Source organism: Tiliqua scincoides, chromosome 5 (assembly GCF_035046505.1).
Source record: "Tiliqua scincoides isolate rTilSci1 chromosome 5, rTilSci1.hap2, whole genome shotgun sequence".
NCBI classification, from domain to species: Eukaryota; Metazoa; Chordata; class Lepidosauria; order Squamata; family Scincidae; genus Tiliqua; species Tiliqua scincoides.
In genome coordinates this window covers 2,779,954-2,795,940 of record NC_089825.1, presented here as the reverse complement: position 1 = coordinate 2,795,940, position 15,987 = coordinate 2,779,954, and the positions used below count along the sequence as shown (strand labels likewise).

The 15,987-nt window shown below is 50.3% G+C and overlaps 1 protein-coding gene across 1 annotated transcript; it reads left to right on the top strand.

Annotated features, from left to right (window-relative positions):
- Positions 1-8,795: 8,795 nt before the first annotated feature.
- Positions 8,796-12,710, top strand: LOC136654297 (cathelicidin-2-like). The gene is made up of 4 exons (XM_066631250.1): positions 8,796-8,969; positions 9,817-9,924; positions 11,846-11,929; positions 12,612-12,710. The coding sequence occupies exons 1-4, from the start codon at positions 8,796-8,798 to the stop codon at positions 12,708-12,710; spliced, it is 465 nt and encodes a 154-aa protein (XP_066487347.1).
- The last annotated feature ends 3,277 nt before the right edge of the window (positions 12,711-15,987 follow it).

Genomic DNA, 15,987 nt, shown 5'->3' with positions numbered 1-15,987 from the left:
CCTGTTGTGAGTGAAGAGTCCATGACTCGCTGCAGTACAGAAGTGTACTCAGGACACAAGCTCCGTAGACCTGGATCTTGGTATGTTTTGTCAGCTTCTTGTTGGACCAGACTCTCTTTGTGAGTCTGGAAAACGTGGTAGCTGCTTTGTTGATGCGTTTGTTTAGCTCGGTATCGAGAAAGAGTGTCGGAAAGTGCTGCAAAGAGATCATTGCCACTGAGCTGCATGAAATCCTCTGTCTCTGCTGGAGAGAAGGTGGAGTACCACAGGACATAAGGGATGCAAACATCGTCATGCTGTACAAGAACAAAGGCGAAAGGGGTGACTGCAAAAACTACTGTGGCATCTCTCTCCTTAGCGTTGTAGGAAAGTTGTTTGCCCGAGTTGCACTAAAGAGGCTCCAGGTACTTGCAAAGAGCGTCTATCCAGAATCGCAGCGCGGATTCCGAGTCAACAGGTCCACCACTATTATGGTATTCTCCCTTAGACAGCTGCAGGAGAAATGCAGGGAACAACGACAGCCACTCTTTATAGCCTTCATAGATCTCACAAAGGCTTTTGACCTGGTCAGCAGGGATGGCCTCTTCAGATTCTCCCCAAGATCGGATGTCCACCCAGGCTTCTCGGCATCATCAGGTCTTTCCACGAGGACATGAAGAGCACTGTAGTATTTGATGGCTCCACATCAGACCACTTTGACATCTGAAGCGGAGTGAAGCAGGGCTGTGTTCTTGCGCTGACCTTGTTTGGGATTTTCTTTGCTGTCCTGCTGAAGCAGGCCTTTGGAACTGCAACTGAAGGCATCTATCACCCAACCAGATCAGACGGAAAGTTCTTCAACCTCTTCAGACTGCGAGCAAAGTCCAAAGTCCAGCTGAAATGTCTGCGTGACTTCCTCTTTGCCGATGATGTAGCTGTCACTACCCACTCTGCCAAAGATCTCCAGCAGCTCATGGATCACTTTAGCAAGGCCTGCCAAGATTTTGGACTGACAATCAGCCTGAAGAAAACACAGGTAATGATTCAGGATGTAGACTCATCTCCCTGCATTACAATCTCTGCGCATGAACTGGAGGTTGTCCATAAGAACATAAGAACAGCCCCACTGGATCAGGCCATAGGCCCATCTAGTCCAGCTTCCTGTATCTCACAGCAGTCCACCAAATGCCCCAGGGAGCACACCAGATAACAAGAGACCTGCATCCTGGTGCCCTCCCCTGCATCTGACATAGCCCATTTCTAAAATCAGGAGGTTGCACAAACACATCATGGCTTGTAACCCGTAATGTATTTTTCCTCCAGAAACTTGTCCAATCCCCTTTTAAAGGCATCCAGGCCAGATGCCATCACCACATCTTGCGGCAAGGAGTTCCACAGACCAACCACACGCTGAGTAAAGAAATATTTTCTTTTGTCTGTCCTAACCCTCCTAACACTCAATTTGAGTGGACGTCCCCTGGTTCTGGTGTTATGTGAGAGTGTAAAGAGCATCTCTCTATCCACTTTATCCTTCCCGTGCATAATTTTGTATGTCTCAATCATGTCCTCCCTCAGGTTTCTCTTTTCTAGGCTGAAGAGGCCCCAACGCCATAGCCTTTCCTCATAAGGAAGGTGCCCCAGCCCAGTAATCATCTTAGTCACTCTCTTTTGCACCTTTTCCATTTCCACTATGTCCTTTTTGAGATGTGGCGACCAGAACTGGACGTAATACTCCAGGTATGGCCTTACTTCGTGTAAGAAAACTTACTATGTAAGTAAACTTACTATGACTTTGTGTACCTTGGCTCCGACACTCTTTCTCTTGATACCGAGCCCAATAATAAAGTGCAGAACAAATAAATAAAAATTCCTCCTTTGCTTTTGGCAAACGTTGTACAATTATTTGCAGCAAACAGGCTTAGATCGGTTTCTCTGAGCAATCACTGAACCGAGAGAGAGAGACTCCACCCACCCTGCATACGTTACAGCCAGTGCTCATGAACAGGTGCTGAGGAGGTGAGCCCTTCTAACAAGGAAATTTAGTTTTAAAAATCATCATGAGGGATGATTAGAAGAGCAAAACGATAGATGTATCCACTTTTGGACTCACTGCAATGCCCCTGGGGCTCCAGACACCTGATCAAACCTCCAATTGGGAAGCGGCAAATGGTGTGTGCTGTCTAAGCCTGGCCCACCCGCTGTTCCTGCGGCCACCAGGACACAATGCCAGAGATGACCCCTGGCCTCCTGTGAGTTCCTGCGAGTATGTGCCAAATCTTGGGGAAAGGGCTGTGCCATCAGAGGTCAGCTGGCAGGCTATAGGTACAGTGGCAGGCAGGCAGGACCCCAAGTGCATCTTTGACACGCAAGAAGGAATAGGCAGGGACCTCCTCTCTGACTGCTCACCACAGATTGAGGACCTCTTCGCACCGGGGCAATGTTGGCCCTCTAAAGGGGTGGATTCCCCAGGTGACAGCTCAGAGTTACAGAAAGCACTTTATTTAGGATGTCCCCTGTCTGCCCGTGCCCAGCCCAAGTTTCAGAATGCTGCCTTTTCCAAGGGCAAGGAGATCTTCTTCCACTCAGTGCAGCAAATTCATAGCAAACAGTCCAACCCATGGAGTGGGGGCCAAGGACTGCCCAGTCACGAGGCAACTTGAAATGGTCATGTGGAGCTGCACCCTTGGAGGGGTGGTGGACAGAGGAACTCCTAGTCAGTCTGTCTGCCACCTTTTCCAGCCTGCTGCTCCAGTGGGCACCCTGATGCTTTTCCGACTTGCTGGGAAAGCCAAACACAGACGCGAGTTGCTGCCGCTCTTTTTAAACAGGAGAGGCACAGAGTGGGGAGGTTGCAGGGCGTGACCTTTGTCAGCAAAACGAGTGGGGCATGGGGTGCACCTGCTCGCTCGTCCGGAGGTGGCAGTGGGCAGGAGATTCAGGCGCTGCCCCTGTAGGTGTGTGCCCTAGTCGGTGTGCTGCGAACTGCAGCTTGCCTGAACTTGCTCCAACAGGTGGAAAGAGCTTCTTGCCCTTAGAAAAGGTGAAACCTGGCAAAACGCGCAGGGCACCTGGCATCACAAAACACATTCTTTGGCTGTCACTGGTAGACTTTGCCTTCCTCTCCTTTGGGCCTCCTGCCACTGTTGCTCCTCACTGGCCTGGCTGAGGCCCAGATTCCAGCAGCCAGAAGGGAAGCACTCCATGGTTGTCAGAGTTGACAGCAGGGGCAAGAACCTCCTCGTGGGAGCAGGGAGTTTGGGCCCACCATGGCTGCCCCAGCAGCAGTACCCAGCACTACCCCCTTGGCTTTCAGGACTGGGCTGCTGCCCGTTTCATCTCCCACCTCCTCCTGCCTGGTGGTCTAACGACTCCTTGGCTGTGGAGAGGGACGTGGTTTTCTCTTCCCTCTGCAGGAAGGCCTGCCTGTCAAGGTGGGATATCGGTTGGATGTGGGGAAAGGGACTGAGTGCTGAAATCACTTGCCCGGCTTGTGCAACTGCCAGCAGGGCAGAGTAGGGAGGGGAGAGGATCCCCCTGTTAGCAAAGGTTGGTGAAATAAGGAGTCTTTTGTTGCTCTGGTGGGCTAGTTCCTGACATGAGGATCCATGTAAGTTAGTAGCTAAACTGCTGAGCTTGACCTGTGGGACTCCCTGATCAGCTAGGAGCGAAATGGGTGCCAGGGGCCAGCTATCTCTGCCTGACCTCCTTCAGGGGGAACACACTCCTTTGGGGGCAATATGAGCTCCTTGGAGACATTTGGGGCACAAGTACAGTAGGCCATTCTGTAAAAACAGTTCCATTAGTCCCTGCTGATGAACCTGCCCTGGTTTTAAATATTTAGTTATTTCTACTCCAGTGCCTGTGATGTGACCCTGTGAGCTCAGGAACATTTGCCCCTCTTGCCAGAGGATCTCCCACCCACCCCCACCATCTTTTGTGGGGCCCTCCAAAAGCATTTAGAATGGATTTTGTCCCCCCAAAATTATCCTTTCAAATGGCTTTGTGGGTGGGTTGATCATGGCTGAGCTCTCAGCAAGCACCGTTTTAGTGTCAGGAAAGAGTTTTCATCCAAGGGGGCTTTGATTTTTGACCCCTGAAGGATCATGGTTGTGGCAGCCCCCTTCTCCCCGATATGGTTTGACTTACTTTCCTAAGTCATCTGCATCTCTTGTTCTGTGAGCAGCTCTGGAATAAACCTGCTCTCTGACTGCTACAGACCATGATTCTAAAATATGGGGTCTCCGCCGAATATCAGAACCTTAGCCTATCTGATGAACTGATCCCAGAATGAGCTGGGAAAACCATCCCTTCATTCTGTCCTGTGCAAACAGGAAAAGGAATCAGTGGTTTCAAGGACGAAAGTTGTAGATTTAAGTGAGGCATTAGGAAAGAATTCCTATTGAACATATCCTTGGATCAGGTGGTCCAGGGAGGTTCTGCAAAACTTGGCAGGAACCAACTATTGAGGTGGGGCTCAGAAGCAGAGCAGACAGAAATCCAGACGAAAGCCAAAGCCAAAGACCACTCTGTTCTCATGTTTGTCATATATTGCTGTCCCCTTTGATGGCCAGTCTTCTCCATCTTCTCCAACAGGCAGATCAGCATGAATTGTTTGAGCTGCTGTGGGAGACCTCTGAGGGCAAGAAACAGGAGGAAAGTCTCATGGATGACAGTCAGGAGTCCAGTACAGGCATGAAGGGCCCTGGGCAATGTGGCCTAGTGGGAGGGCAGTGGTGAGAGCCAGAGGATGGGTGCAGCAAGTGGCAGATGCTGAAGGTATTGGAGGCAGCAGCAGCAGGAGAAGGAGGTGGGCTGGTTGCCCCATGGCTGCCATTTGGAGGAAACAAAGAGACAAAATGCTGCATTCTGTGAATGCCGGAGAAACTGTGAATATTATATATCTGGATTTTCAGAAGGTGTTTGACACGGTCCCTCACCAAAGGCTGCTGGGGAAACTCCACAGTCAGGGAATTAGAGGACAGGTCCTCTCATGGATTAGGAACCGGTTGAGGACCAGGAAACAAGAGTGGGTGTCAATGGATAATTTTCACAATGGAGAGAGGTGAAAAGCTGTGTGCCCCAAGGATCTGTCCTGGGACCGGTGCTCTTCAGCCTCTTCATAAATGACCTGGAGAAAGGGGTGAGCAGTGAGGTGGCCAAGTTTGCAGATGACACCAAACTTTTCTGAGTGGTGAAGACCAGAAGGGATTGTGAGGAGCTCCAGAAGGATCTCTCCAAACTGGGAGAATGGGCAGCAAAGTGGCAGATGCGTTTCAATGTAAGTAAGTGTAAAATAATGCATATTGGAGAAAAAAACCAAAACTTCACATATAGGCTGATGGGTTCTGAGCTGTCTGTGACAGATCAGGAGAGAGATCTTGGGGTGGTGGTGGACAGCTCAATGAAAGTGTCAACCCAATGTGTGGCAGCGGTGAAGAAGGCTAATTCCATGCTTGGGATCATTAGGAAAGGTATTGAGAATTAGATGGCTAATAGTATAATGCCGTTGTACAAATCAATGGCATTATACTATTGCATGAGTATTGCATCCAGTTCTGGTCGCTGCATCTCAAAAAGGATATAGTGGAAATGGAAAAGGTGCAGAAGAGAGTGACCAAAATGATGACAGGGCTGGGGCACCTCTCTTACAAGGAAAGGCTACTTGCCCTATTGAACGCAGTGCGACTTACTAAAGAACGTAAGAAGAGCTCCGCTGGATCAGGTCAAAGGCCCATCCAGTCCAGCTTCCTGTATCTCACAGTGGCCCATCATGTGTCAAGACAAGACACAACCTGTGTCCTGGTGCCCTTCCTTGCATCTGGCATTCTGAAGTAGACTTCTGAGGGGACATGCCTGGAATTGCACCATCAGGAGGGAGTCGGTTTGCGCAGTCTTCTCAGCCCACAAGCTTTCCGTGGCTGCTTGCATCTACAGGGACCCCCAGGTTTAGGGGCTTCTGAAACAGTCAGGGAGCAGCCTCCTCCTGGCTTGAATCCCCTAGCTTAGGTGGTGGCAGCCAGAGCCGCTGTGCCAGTCCAAATCCTGTTCCAAAGGTGAAGTGGGTGCTGCCTGGAAGATGGGTGACACTGCACCTGTCTTGCCCTCTACCTCTCTTTACAATCTTGGAAGACCAGGTTCTACAGACTTTTCTTAAATTGTTCCAATGGACAAAAGAAACAATTGCAATGGGCAAAAGTTTTTTTTAAAAAGTTTATCCTTAAAAAAAGTTGTCTCATATTTGTCTTATTAGCCTCCAGTGTGGCTAACAACAGATTAATTAAAAAAATTTAAGTGTAAATAAAAATCAGCAAAGAATCAAAAGTGGAAGAGCTTTTATTTTGTGTGCCCACCCTGGGGAGTAAAGCTGCTCTTGAGCCTTTTCTGACTCTCTTGCAAACTTAGGTTCACCTCCCAGCTAAACCCTCTTATGATGAGCCCAACACTTTGGCTGCAGGGAGGGCTGGGGAGGGAGACCCTGAGGGTGCGACTGTTGCAAGGACAGGCAGGCTCTGAAGTGGTCTTTGCTTCTGAGAACAAGTTAAGCAAAAGCTCCCACCACAGACCTGGACTGCAGTTAGCAGCAACAGCACAAACTTTGGGGAACGAACCTACGTGGGCATCTCCCCTACGTGACCTGATCCAACCTGCTGCGGGAAACATGTTCCGCTGTACAGTGGCGTAGCTAGAGGGGGTATTATAATGCCGTTGTACAAATCGATGGTAAGGCCACACCTGGAGTATTGTGTCCAGTTCTGGTCGCCGCATCTCAAAAAAGACATAGTGGAAATGGAAAAGGTGCAAAAGAGAGCGACTAAGATGATTACGGGGCTGGGGCACCTTCCTTATGAGGAAAGGCTACGGCGTTTGGGCCTCTTTAGCCTAGGAAAGAGACACTTGAGGGGGGACATGATTGAGACATACAAAATTATGCAGGGCATGGACAGAGTGGATAGAGAGATGCTCTTTACACTCTCACATAACACCAGAACCAGGGGACATCCACTAAAATTGAGTGTTGGGCGGGTTAGGACAGACAGAAGAAAATATTTCTTTACTCAGCGTGTGGTCGGTCTGTGGAACTCCTTGCCACAGGATGTGGTGCTGGCGTCTAGCCTAGACGCCTTTAAAAGGGGATTGGACAAGTTTCTGGAGGGAAAATCCATTATGCGGTAGAAGCCATGATGCGTATGCGCAACCTCTTGATTTTAGAAATGGGTTATGTCAGAATGCCAGATGCAAGGGAGGGCACCAGGATGAGGTTATTTGGTGTGCTCCGTGGGGCATTTGGTGTGCCGCTGAGAGATACAGGAACCTGGACTAGATGGGCCTATGGCCTGATCCAGTGGGGCTGTTCTTATGTTCTTATGGGGTGCAAAGCACTAAGTTTTGCAGGGAGCCTCACAGAAGTGTTCAAGTGGCCCCTCCCCCTCCGTTCTGGGCAAATGGAACAAACAAACAGAATCAGACAATGACAAATGGCCCCTGGTGCACAGTGAACACCACAGGCAGAGGCTGTGAGATGAGCACTGGGCAGTGGTGTATGCATGAAGGTTTGCTTTCATCCTGCGGCTCTCAGACTTCCAGTGTGCTGAAGCCTCAGAAGTGTGAGAGCTTGAGATCCGATCTACAGAGCTGTGGCATAGCTACTAAGTTTGGCAGGAGCCTGAATGCACTGTGCAAGCGGCCTCTCCCCCCCTTCAGAGCCATTCCAGGTGGGGGAGCAAAATGGAGGTGGAATGGCTGCAGAGGGGAGGAGGAGGGGCTGCTTGCACATCATGTTCAGGCACCTACAATATGTAGTGCTTTGCACCCCCTCTAGCCACGCCACTGCTACAGAGATGTTTTTGTGCACCAGCCCCACTGAAATGAACAGGAGCTGTGTGTCCTGGCTCCATCTATGTCAAATATCTTGTTCAAGAGCTCCCAGCTTGTTGTGTCCTTCATGCTATTAGCCATGTGTGGGGCTGTAGCTCAGTGACAGTATGCTCACTTTGCGTGCGGAAGGTCCCTGGTTCGGTTGTTGGCAGGACTGACGGGTAAGTCTGGGAAAAACCCTGGAGACTGCGCTGGTCTATGCAGGCAGCAGGGAGTGAGCCAGATGGGCCAAGGGAATTATCAACGCTTCGAAGGAAGATTGCATAAGAGCAGCTGAAGGAGACATGATAAGGATGTTCGGTTCTCTTGTCTCTGGTGTGAATAGGGACCAATCATTTCCGCCAACGTAACACTGCTAGGAAGAGGCCATTCTGTCACTGACTACGGCTTTAGTTCAGTAGCAGCGTGCTTCTCTCGCACATTCATCTCTGGCCCAGGCCGCCTGGCACTCCTGTCCTCAGTTCCTTCCCTCCAAACGCGGGTATCTGTGCCCAAGGAGGATTTCACTGCACCTGATGAAGTGGACTGTTGTCCTCTGCGGTAACACATTGGCTAGTCTGCAGCTGCAAGACTCTGATGTTTGAGCTGCATCAGACTAACGGCCTCACTCTGGGGCAGGCTCTGATGCTCTGTCCTGGGGCAGGTACCGTGTGGGCGATGTGACAATCGAGATCCATCTTTGGTTCAACAGAAAAAGGCTCCCTCTTGCCTCACCCTTTACCGTCCAAAGCTCCCCCCAGGATGGTTTTGCAAGCAGAACAAAGGGTTTCAGCAGTTCCCCTCCCAACTTCCAAATGGTATCCCACCATTCGGTTTGGCCAACAACGGGTGCTTCCTGTAGGCCAGGCTGTGGGAAGGGAACTCACTGGTTGATCCCAGACTATAAAAGGAGCCTCGGGGAGCCTGAATTCTCAACATCAAGCCCGTGAAGAGCCCTCAAGATGCTGAGCTGCTGGGCAGTGCTGCTGTTCATTGGGGGGGTTGTGGCCGCCCCCACAGTGTCCACTCCCAGCAGCTATGAGCAGGTGGTGGCTTCTGCTGTTGTAATCTACAACCAACAGCAGAAGCCAGAGTTTGCCTTCCGGCTGCTGGAAGCTGAGCCCCAGCAGAATTGGGTGAGTATCCTATGCAGTGGGCACACTTGTCCTGGGGTGACGGTGTGGGAGGGTGTGCCTGTCCTCTGCACCAATGCCCCCCATTTCCTCTGTGCAGTGCAAGGGGTGTCTAGTGCTGAAGGCATTCAGATGCTGGAGTCCTGAGCGTTTACCTCCTGGGTAGCAACTTGGGGGGAGGCATTTTTAGTGGGATTGCAGTTCAAGGGGAATGGGTTCCCTGAATGCAGTGGTCCCAAGCCTGATCCCCCCACTCCAGTCTAATCTCCTGCCTTAAACCAAGAACCCCTGGCCTGCAGTTTGATGATTTTTGGCCCCTTCTGGGACACTGGGCAGAAATCAGAGTCCTGCAGTCACTCCCCTCTGCTTTGTGCCTTCCTCTCTAGGCACCCCCAGCAGCTCCCTGGGGCTTGAAGCTGTCAGACTAGCCGGTCTGCTCCCAACACCAAGTCAGAGAAGGAAACCAAGGAACATGGGGGGGGGGATCCAAATCTGCTTCTGGAAGCTCCCCCTTCACTTGAAACCAGCTCTGGGGAGTAGCGTTGCCAGCTTTAGTTCTATGAGGCTCCTTGCGGCTATAACACCCATGTATCAGGCAGAGTCCCACCAAGGAAAGCTGTTTCCACAACTGATGCGTGTGCCAGGAAAAGCTGCATCTGTTGAATTTCAGCTTGTCATGTAGGCATTGGAGGCCTGAGCCTTGTCAGTTCGAGAGCTGGCCATGCACTTAGATACCCAGAAGCAAAGCTGCCAATCCTGTAAACTGGGAGAGCTTCAGCGGAGGCCAATGTAAGGCAAACTTCCATCCTCCAAGGAACAGACTCATCCCTTTCACTGAATCTCTTCACAGGACCCTTCTGCTAAAACCACCCAGCCGCTGAAATTCTCCATCAAGGAGACGACCTGCCGGTCAGCAGAGAAGGTGGATGCCTCCCAATGCGACTACAAGCCAGATGGGGTGAGTCGGGGGAGGGACTTCGGCCTGCTGGGCCACCTCTCTTCTTGCAAGGCTCCTTATTAGGGGAACCTGCCACTATTTTCTTGTGGCATTGCCAGGATTATTATTATTATTATTATTATTTAAAATCTGACGGCACAGGGTGGCATCCAGGGCATTGGGGAGGAGGGAATGCAGTTGCCAGGAGTGACATCTCCAATGGTGGCAGCAAAGTAGTCTTTAAAAAGATAACTGCTTTTAGTAAGTTCCCCCACTCTTAAATCTCTGCAAAAGTTGCAGAAACTGGGGACCAAATTAAGGGAGATATTTTAATCCTGCCCAGTTTTAAGAAAGCCATTCCTTGCCTGCAGAGTCGGCAGTGGTTCAATCTCTAGAATAGGACTGTCTGTCAGTGGCATAACTAGAGGGGGTGCAAAGTACTAAATTTTTCAGGGAAACTCACTACAGCATGCAAGGGACCCCTGCCCACCCCTTTCAGAGCCAGGCTCCATTTTGCTCCCACTGCCTGGAATGGCTTGGGGGGGGGGTCCTTGCACGCTGTGGTGAGGCTCTTAGTGCTTTGCACCCCCTATGCAGTCTAGCTATGCTGCTGTTGCCAGTTGTTGAGGAGGATAAACAGCCTCCAGGGTCTTGTACAGCAGCTTGAGAAAGCTTGAGAAAGAAATTTAGCACGTGTTTCTTTGACAAGGAGGCAAGTCCTTCAATTAAAAAGCTTACCGACACCTGGCTGGTGTTAAAGACAGAGTTGCAGGGCCAAGAAGAAAAGATGGCACCCTTTTCCTGGGAGAAGGCCGGGGGCACGTTTGTCACAAAGGGTGCTCTAATGAAATCTGAGTCAGCAAGAAGAGCGTACTGGCAGAGAGCTTTTTGCTGTTCCCTCTTCAAGGCTTCAGCAGTGAGAAACTCAGGGATGCCACACCACATCCATTGCACAAGAAGCCATAAAATGAGATGAATCTGCAAACTTTGGATGAAAGGAACATTTGTCCCTGAAAGCTGCCAGAGTGCTTTACCACCCTGGACAGTCTGACACTGCAGTGGCATTTGATTGATTAATCTCTACCTATAGAGAGCTTGCCAAAAAGCAGGAAGAAAAAAAATGCATAGGATAACAGAGAAATCATGAGGATGCAGTGATCTGGCACCATGTGGACTTCCTCCCTGGGGGTGAGCTGCCTGCCCCACAGTTGTTGTTCCTCCAGTGAGAGGGGGACTCCTCGAGTGGCTCCTGCCCTTTAGACCCTCCTCCACTCTCTGCCCTCCTTCCCCCACAAGTGCTGCTCTGGACGGTCTGATCTGGGCTGCTACAGAGCTGCTCTTTTCTGCCATTCTGGCAAGTGGTTGTCAAATGCCCAGGAAGCAAAAAGGGGAAGGGAAGGGGGGCATTGCCACTTGGTTGCCCTGGTGGGGTGGCACTTCACTTGTAGAATAGTCCAGTGGTTCTCAGACTTTTAGCACCAGGACCCACTTTTTAGAAGGAGAATCTGTCAGGACCCACCAGAAGTGATGTCATGACCAGAAGTGACATCATTAAACAGGAAAATTTTTTTAACAATCCTAGGCTATAATCCTACCTATCCAAGAGTAAGTCTAATTTGCAATCATTGTTAAAAGCGTATGCATAGTAGCCGGTAAAAGTACAGATGTGTAACATTTTCCCAAATGCAATCACATACCATGGTAGCATCAAGTCTAATATATTAAAAATAAAATATTGAAATCAAGGGGGACCCACCTGAAATTGGTTCACGACCCGCCTGTTGGGCCCGACCCAGAGTCTGAGAAACACTGGAATAGTCTGTACAGCTAAGGGTCACATGCCACACTCTTATCATTGATTGAAATGTTCTGTCCAGAGTTTGATTGTCCCATGGTCTGGTTCCAGATAAGTCAGTCTCATGCGTTCTCTCTCTTTCAACAGGCCGACATGGACTGTTCTGGATTCTATTCCGCTGTGCAGAGTCCACCAACAATTCAAATTCAGTGTGAGGATGTGAACCAAGAGGTACCTCCTTGGCCAGCCTAAATGGCCTTTCTGCCTTTTTCTGTTAGATACTAACCTGGGATACTGGGAGGCAGAGGAGAGCAGGGAGATGGATTGCAGTTGTGGGATTCTTGCAGGGTTAGGGGAGACTCCAGAAAGGGTCGAGAAACTATCCCCTCCCCACAGCTATGTTGAGCTGTGCTGGGTTGCCAGTTTGTATTTTCCAAAATTTACAAGACATGATGTGTATGTGCAACCTCCTGATTTTAGAAATGGGCCAAGTCAGATGAAAGGGAGGCACCAGGATGCAGGTCTCTTGTTGTCTTTTGTGCTCCCTGGGGCATTTGGTGGGCCGCTGTGAGATACAGAAAGCTGGACTAGATGGGCCTATGGCCTGATCCAGTGGGGCTGTTCTTATGTTCTTATGAGTGCTTTGTAACATTTGTAGAGCATCATCTCTGAGCATGTGCAAAATACCTTTCCCTCGACTGAAAGGAAGGAGAGCTTAAATAAACTATGAGAATGTCTTGAACAAAATGGGGTCATAGCGGTAGAAAGTCAAACTAGTTGGCAAAACTGTTGGAACCGAGTCCTGGCAAGCCAAAGTGATGCTCACTTTGTGATGTCACAGTTGAGGAAGGGCCTTGCACACGTGTGCTCTTCTTCCACTCACTGCGTTCACTCTCTTCTACCCTTGATCTAGATTAATCGTATCACGCGGAGAAGGTTCTGGAGAAAGGTCAAGAGGTTTTTTAAGAAACACGGGGTGAGCATTGCCTTGGGAGCCCTCAGATTTGGTTAGAGCATGCCAGAGAAAAAGGCTGTCAGGAGGCTCACAGTCCGGCCACTCGCTGCTGCAACTTCATGGCAAAGAAACCAAGAAGCTTCGTCTTAGGAGTTCTGCCTGCTTCTCATGCAATTTCTCTTTCGCCTCCTGTCTGGATGGAGTTCAAAAGGCTTCAGCGCATAATAAAATGTCATCCTTTCCTCCAAAGTCAAGGCAATTGCTGCTGTCATTGCTGTCAGTGTGCTCTGGACTCTGAGAAGGGGTGAGCCTAGGAAAGAAATCAGGGTCCCTGTGGGTTGTCGTAGGGAGGAGGGAACTGCCTGGCTTCTGCTTTTCCCAGGCTGGGCTTGTCAAACGAGAGCCATGCTCTCTGAGCATGTGTAATGTAAGCACATGGGGAAGACTGATTGCCCGCACAGGTGCCTGGGTGCAGTGGCTTGTGACACCTCAGTGGACTGGCACAAAATAAAGATGAGGGCGAGGAGGATGTGGCTGCAAGACCATGCCACTGAATGGGGGGATAAATATACGAGAGGAAGGCAGAAACAGAAAATGTGTAATACACACAGCTAAGCCCTAAATGGCAGTGGCAGCCAGTGGATTAAGAGAAAAGGAACATCCTTAGAAGGACAGACACATAGAGGAGCAAAATGGAGGAAGGAGGGAGAGGGCAAATAGGAAGGGAACGGAGAGACACTGGTGTCTAAGGAGATGAGATCACCCCAAAGCATCAGGGAACGAGGAACCAGAGGTTTGTGTGGCATTGGGAGAAGGGGAAGGAGAGGAGTGCTGGGGAACTGGGGGAGGAGGGGAAGGAAAGAACCAGACTCTCTGGCTGCAGTGCAAGGCTGTGGCTTTGGTCTGTGTTCTCTGTAGCCCGGAATGGCAGCTCCCAGCAAGGAGTGAGCCCCTGGGTAGGCCGCTAGGCACTTTCCTCGGCTGCAGTGAGGGAGCCCGTCTCTCCTGCCCTGCGATGTCTCTTAACGGGCACTGTGACTGCTTCTGGGATGTCCCTGACACTTCTGGGTATTGAGGTTTTTGGGTATTGGGGCGGTGATGGGGAAGGAAATCTGCCTGAAAGGGAGGCCTGTGGACCTCCTCCATAATGGTTTGGAAGAATGAGGCTTGCGTGCTCTCACATCAAGCTAAGCAGGAGGAGACAGGAGCACTAAGTGTGCGGTCAATTTGATGCACCTGAGACGCAGAAGACAATGGGGCTCAAGGGCCAATGGTCAGGAGTGCCACCGGCCAAGACAACCTCTCTGTGCCTGCAAGGCAGGGCCTAGGAGGGGGGGGGGTAAAGGGGTTAATATGTACCTGGGGTCTAAAGGGGGGCCCAGAAGCCAAAGGAGGGGGTCCAGAAATGTCCTGGGATCTGACATCTTCCTATCTACTCAGACTTGTTGCCCATACGGGACGCTGGGGACGCTACTGATACCACATGGGTGGGTAGACCTGGGCTCCTAAGACTTTTCCAGCTGTCTCTACCCTCCCCTCACCCTGCTTTGTCCCTTGCCGCTCCTCTTCTGCTTGCCCACCACCACTCTCCCCTACTCTGTTTCATTCCTCCCCCTTTGCAAGGGGGCCCAAAAGAAACTTCGTAACCCCCTGATAAAATTCCTCTCAGAAGCCCTGCTGCAAGGTGAAGCTTTGGTTGGTGTAGGAGTTGTGGGGCTCCTTAGACACAAAGCAGCAATTTCCCAGCCCAAGGGGGTGCAAGGTTGAGAAAGGGTTGCGATTCAGACCCAGAGATGTCTAGGCAATGGCCTCTGCCCATTGAAAGAGGGAAGAGAGGTGGCTTCTGAGGGGAAGATGGGTGCTGTGGGGGGAAGGAGAAGGGCAGGCTGGAGAAGGAAGCCAGCAATCCAAGACCTGCCCTGAGTGCTGTCAGGCTCAGTGGTTCCTGGGGTACTGACGGCTGGGAGGGTGCTGGGGGAGCACCAGCAGGTCACACTCCAGGCAGGGTGGAGAAGAGTGTGACGCAAGGAGGGGTCTGTGGCCAGAAGAGGCCGTACAGCGGCTGTATCCCACTCCCCTTCGGAGCCATTCCGGACGGGGAAGCAAAATGGCGCCTCTGTTTTGATCCCCCACCCAGAATGGCTCCGAAGGGAAGTGGAGGGGCTGCTTGCACACTGCAGTGAGGCTCCCTGCAAAACGTAATGCTTTGCACCCTCTCCCGCTGCACCACTGCGCCTCCCAGTTACCTGCTTTCCCTCCTGCTGAGGAGCCTGACCCCACTGAAGTCCCCTAGCACTTGCAAGAGGGGAGGAAGCAAATCTGCTGCTTGGAGTAAAGTTAGAGGAAAAGATCTGGCTCTAGGAAGGAGCCAGATCTTCCACAAACAAGCTGGTCTAGAAATGTTTTGCAAAGAACACAGACAGGGGACATCTCTGCCTTGCCTCTGTACAAGTCAGATCCACCGAAGAGACTGTCATGCAAAGAGAATGGCTGATATTTTTGCACTAGTGTGGAAATGCATTAAGGCAGTGCCCTTTGGCCAATACGGATTACTTCACAAACACAAAGTAAACAACTTCATTCAAACACTTTTTGATCTCGGAAGCTAAGCAGGGTCAGGCCTGGTTAGTACTTGGATGGGAGACCGCCTGGGAATACCGGGTGCTGTAGGCTTATACCATGATCTCGGAAGCTAAGCAGGGTCAGGCCTGGTTAGTACTTGGATGGGAGACTGCCTGGGAATACCGGGTGCTGTAGGCTTATACCATAGTCTTTCGAGACTGAAGGTTGCCAACCATCATCAACCATCAAAAAAGGCAAAATATAGTGCAGGGTTTTCTTGAGAGATCTTTATGCAGGATTTTTAATGTGACTGAATATGACAATTTTGTACTTTTGAAGAACCTCTTTGATAATCGTGAATGCAATTAGTAGTAGTCATATCATTCTAGGAGGTTTATTTTGCTCTAATGAATTAATCACCTGTTATCTGCTTGCAGGTTTGTGACTTTGTTTAAACACAGGTATTGCTCATCCTTTCAAAATGTTTTAAATACATATAATATTGACTGGTCCTACATTACAGAGGGAGGGAAGGAGAGATTTGCAGAACAGAATCAAATTCTACCACCATTTCCAAAAGAATACACACATATTCACGATCACTATGACTATATGCAACCTCCGGGTACTAGAGATTGTCTATCTCTGATTCACAAAGCAGATTACGGGGAAAAAATCAAATAATTCCAATCGGTATGACAGTTACATAGGTCTAAAATACAGATGGATTGTGTAGCTATTCCCTACAGACAGGCAAAACCCTTTCCAAGCA

Bases quoted from the DNA above. Each gene is read 5' to 3' on its own strand.
- LOC136654297 (XM_066631250.1), top strand. From the start codon at position 8,796: ATGCTGAGCTGCTGGGCAGTGCTGCTGTTCATTGGGGGGGTTGTGGCC. The intron at 9,925-11,845 runs GTGAGTCGGGGG...CTCTTTCAACAG, and splicing joins GCGACTACAAGCCAGATGGG to GCCGACATGGACTGTTCTGG. The intron at 11,930-12,611 runs GTACCTCCTTGG...CCCTTGATCTAG, and splicing joins GTGAGGATGTGAACCAAGAG to ATTAATCGTATCACGCGGAG.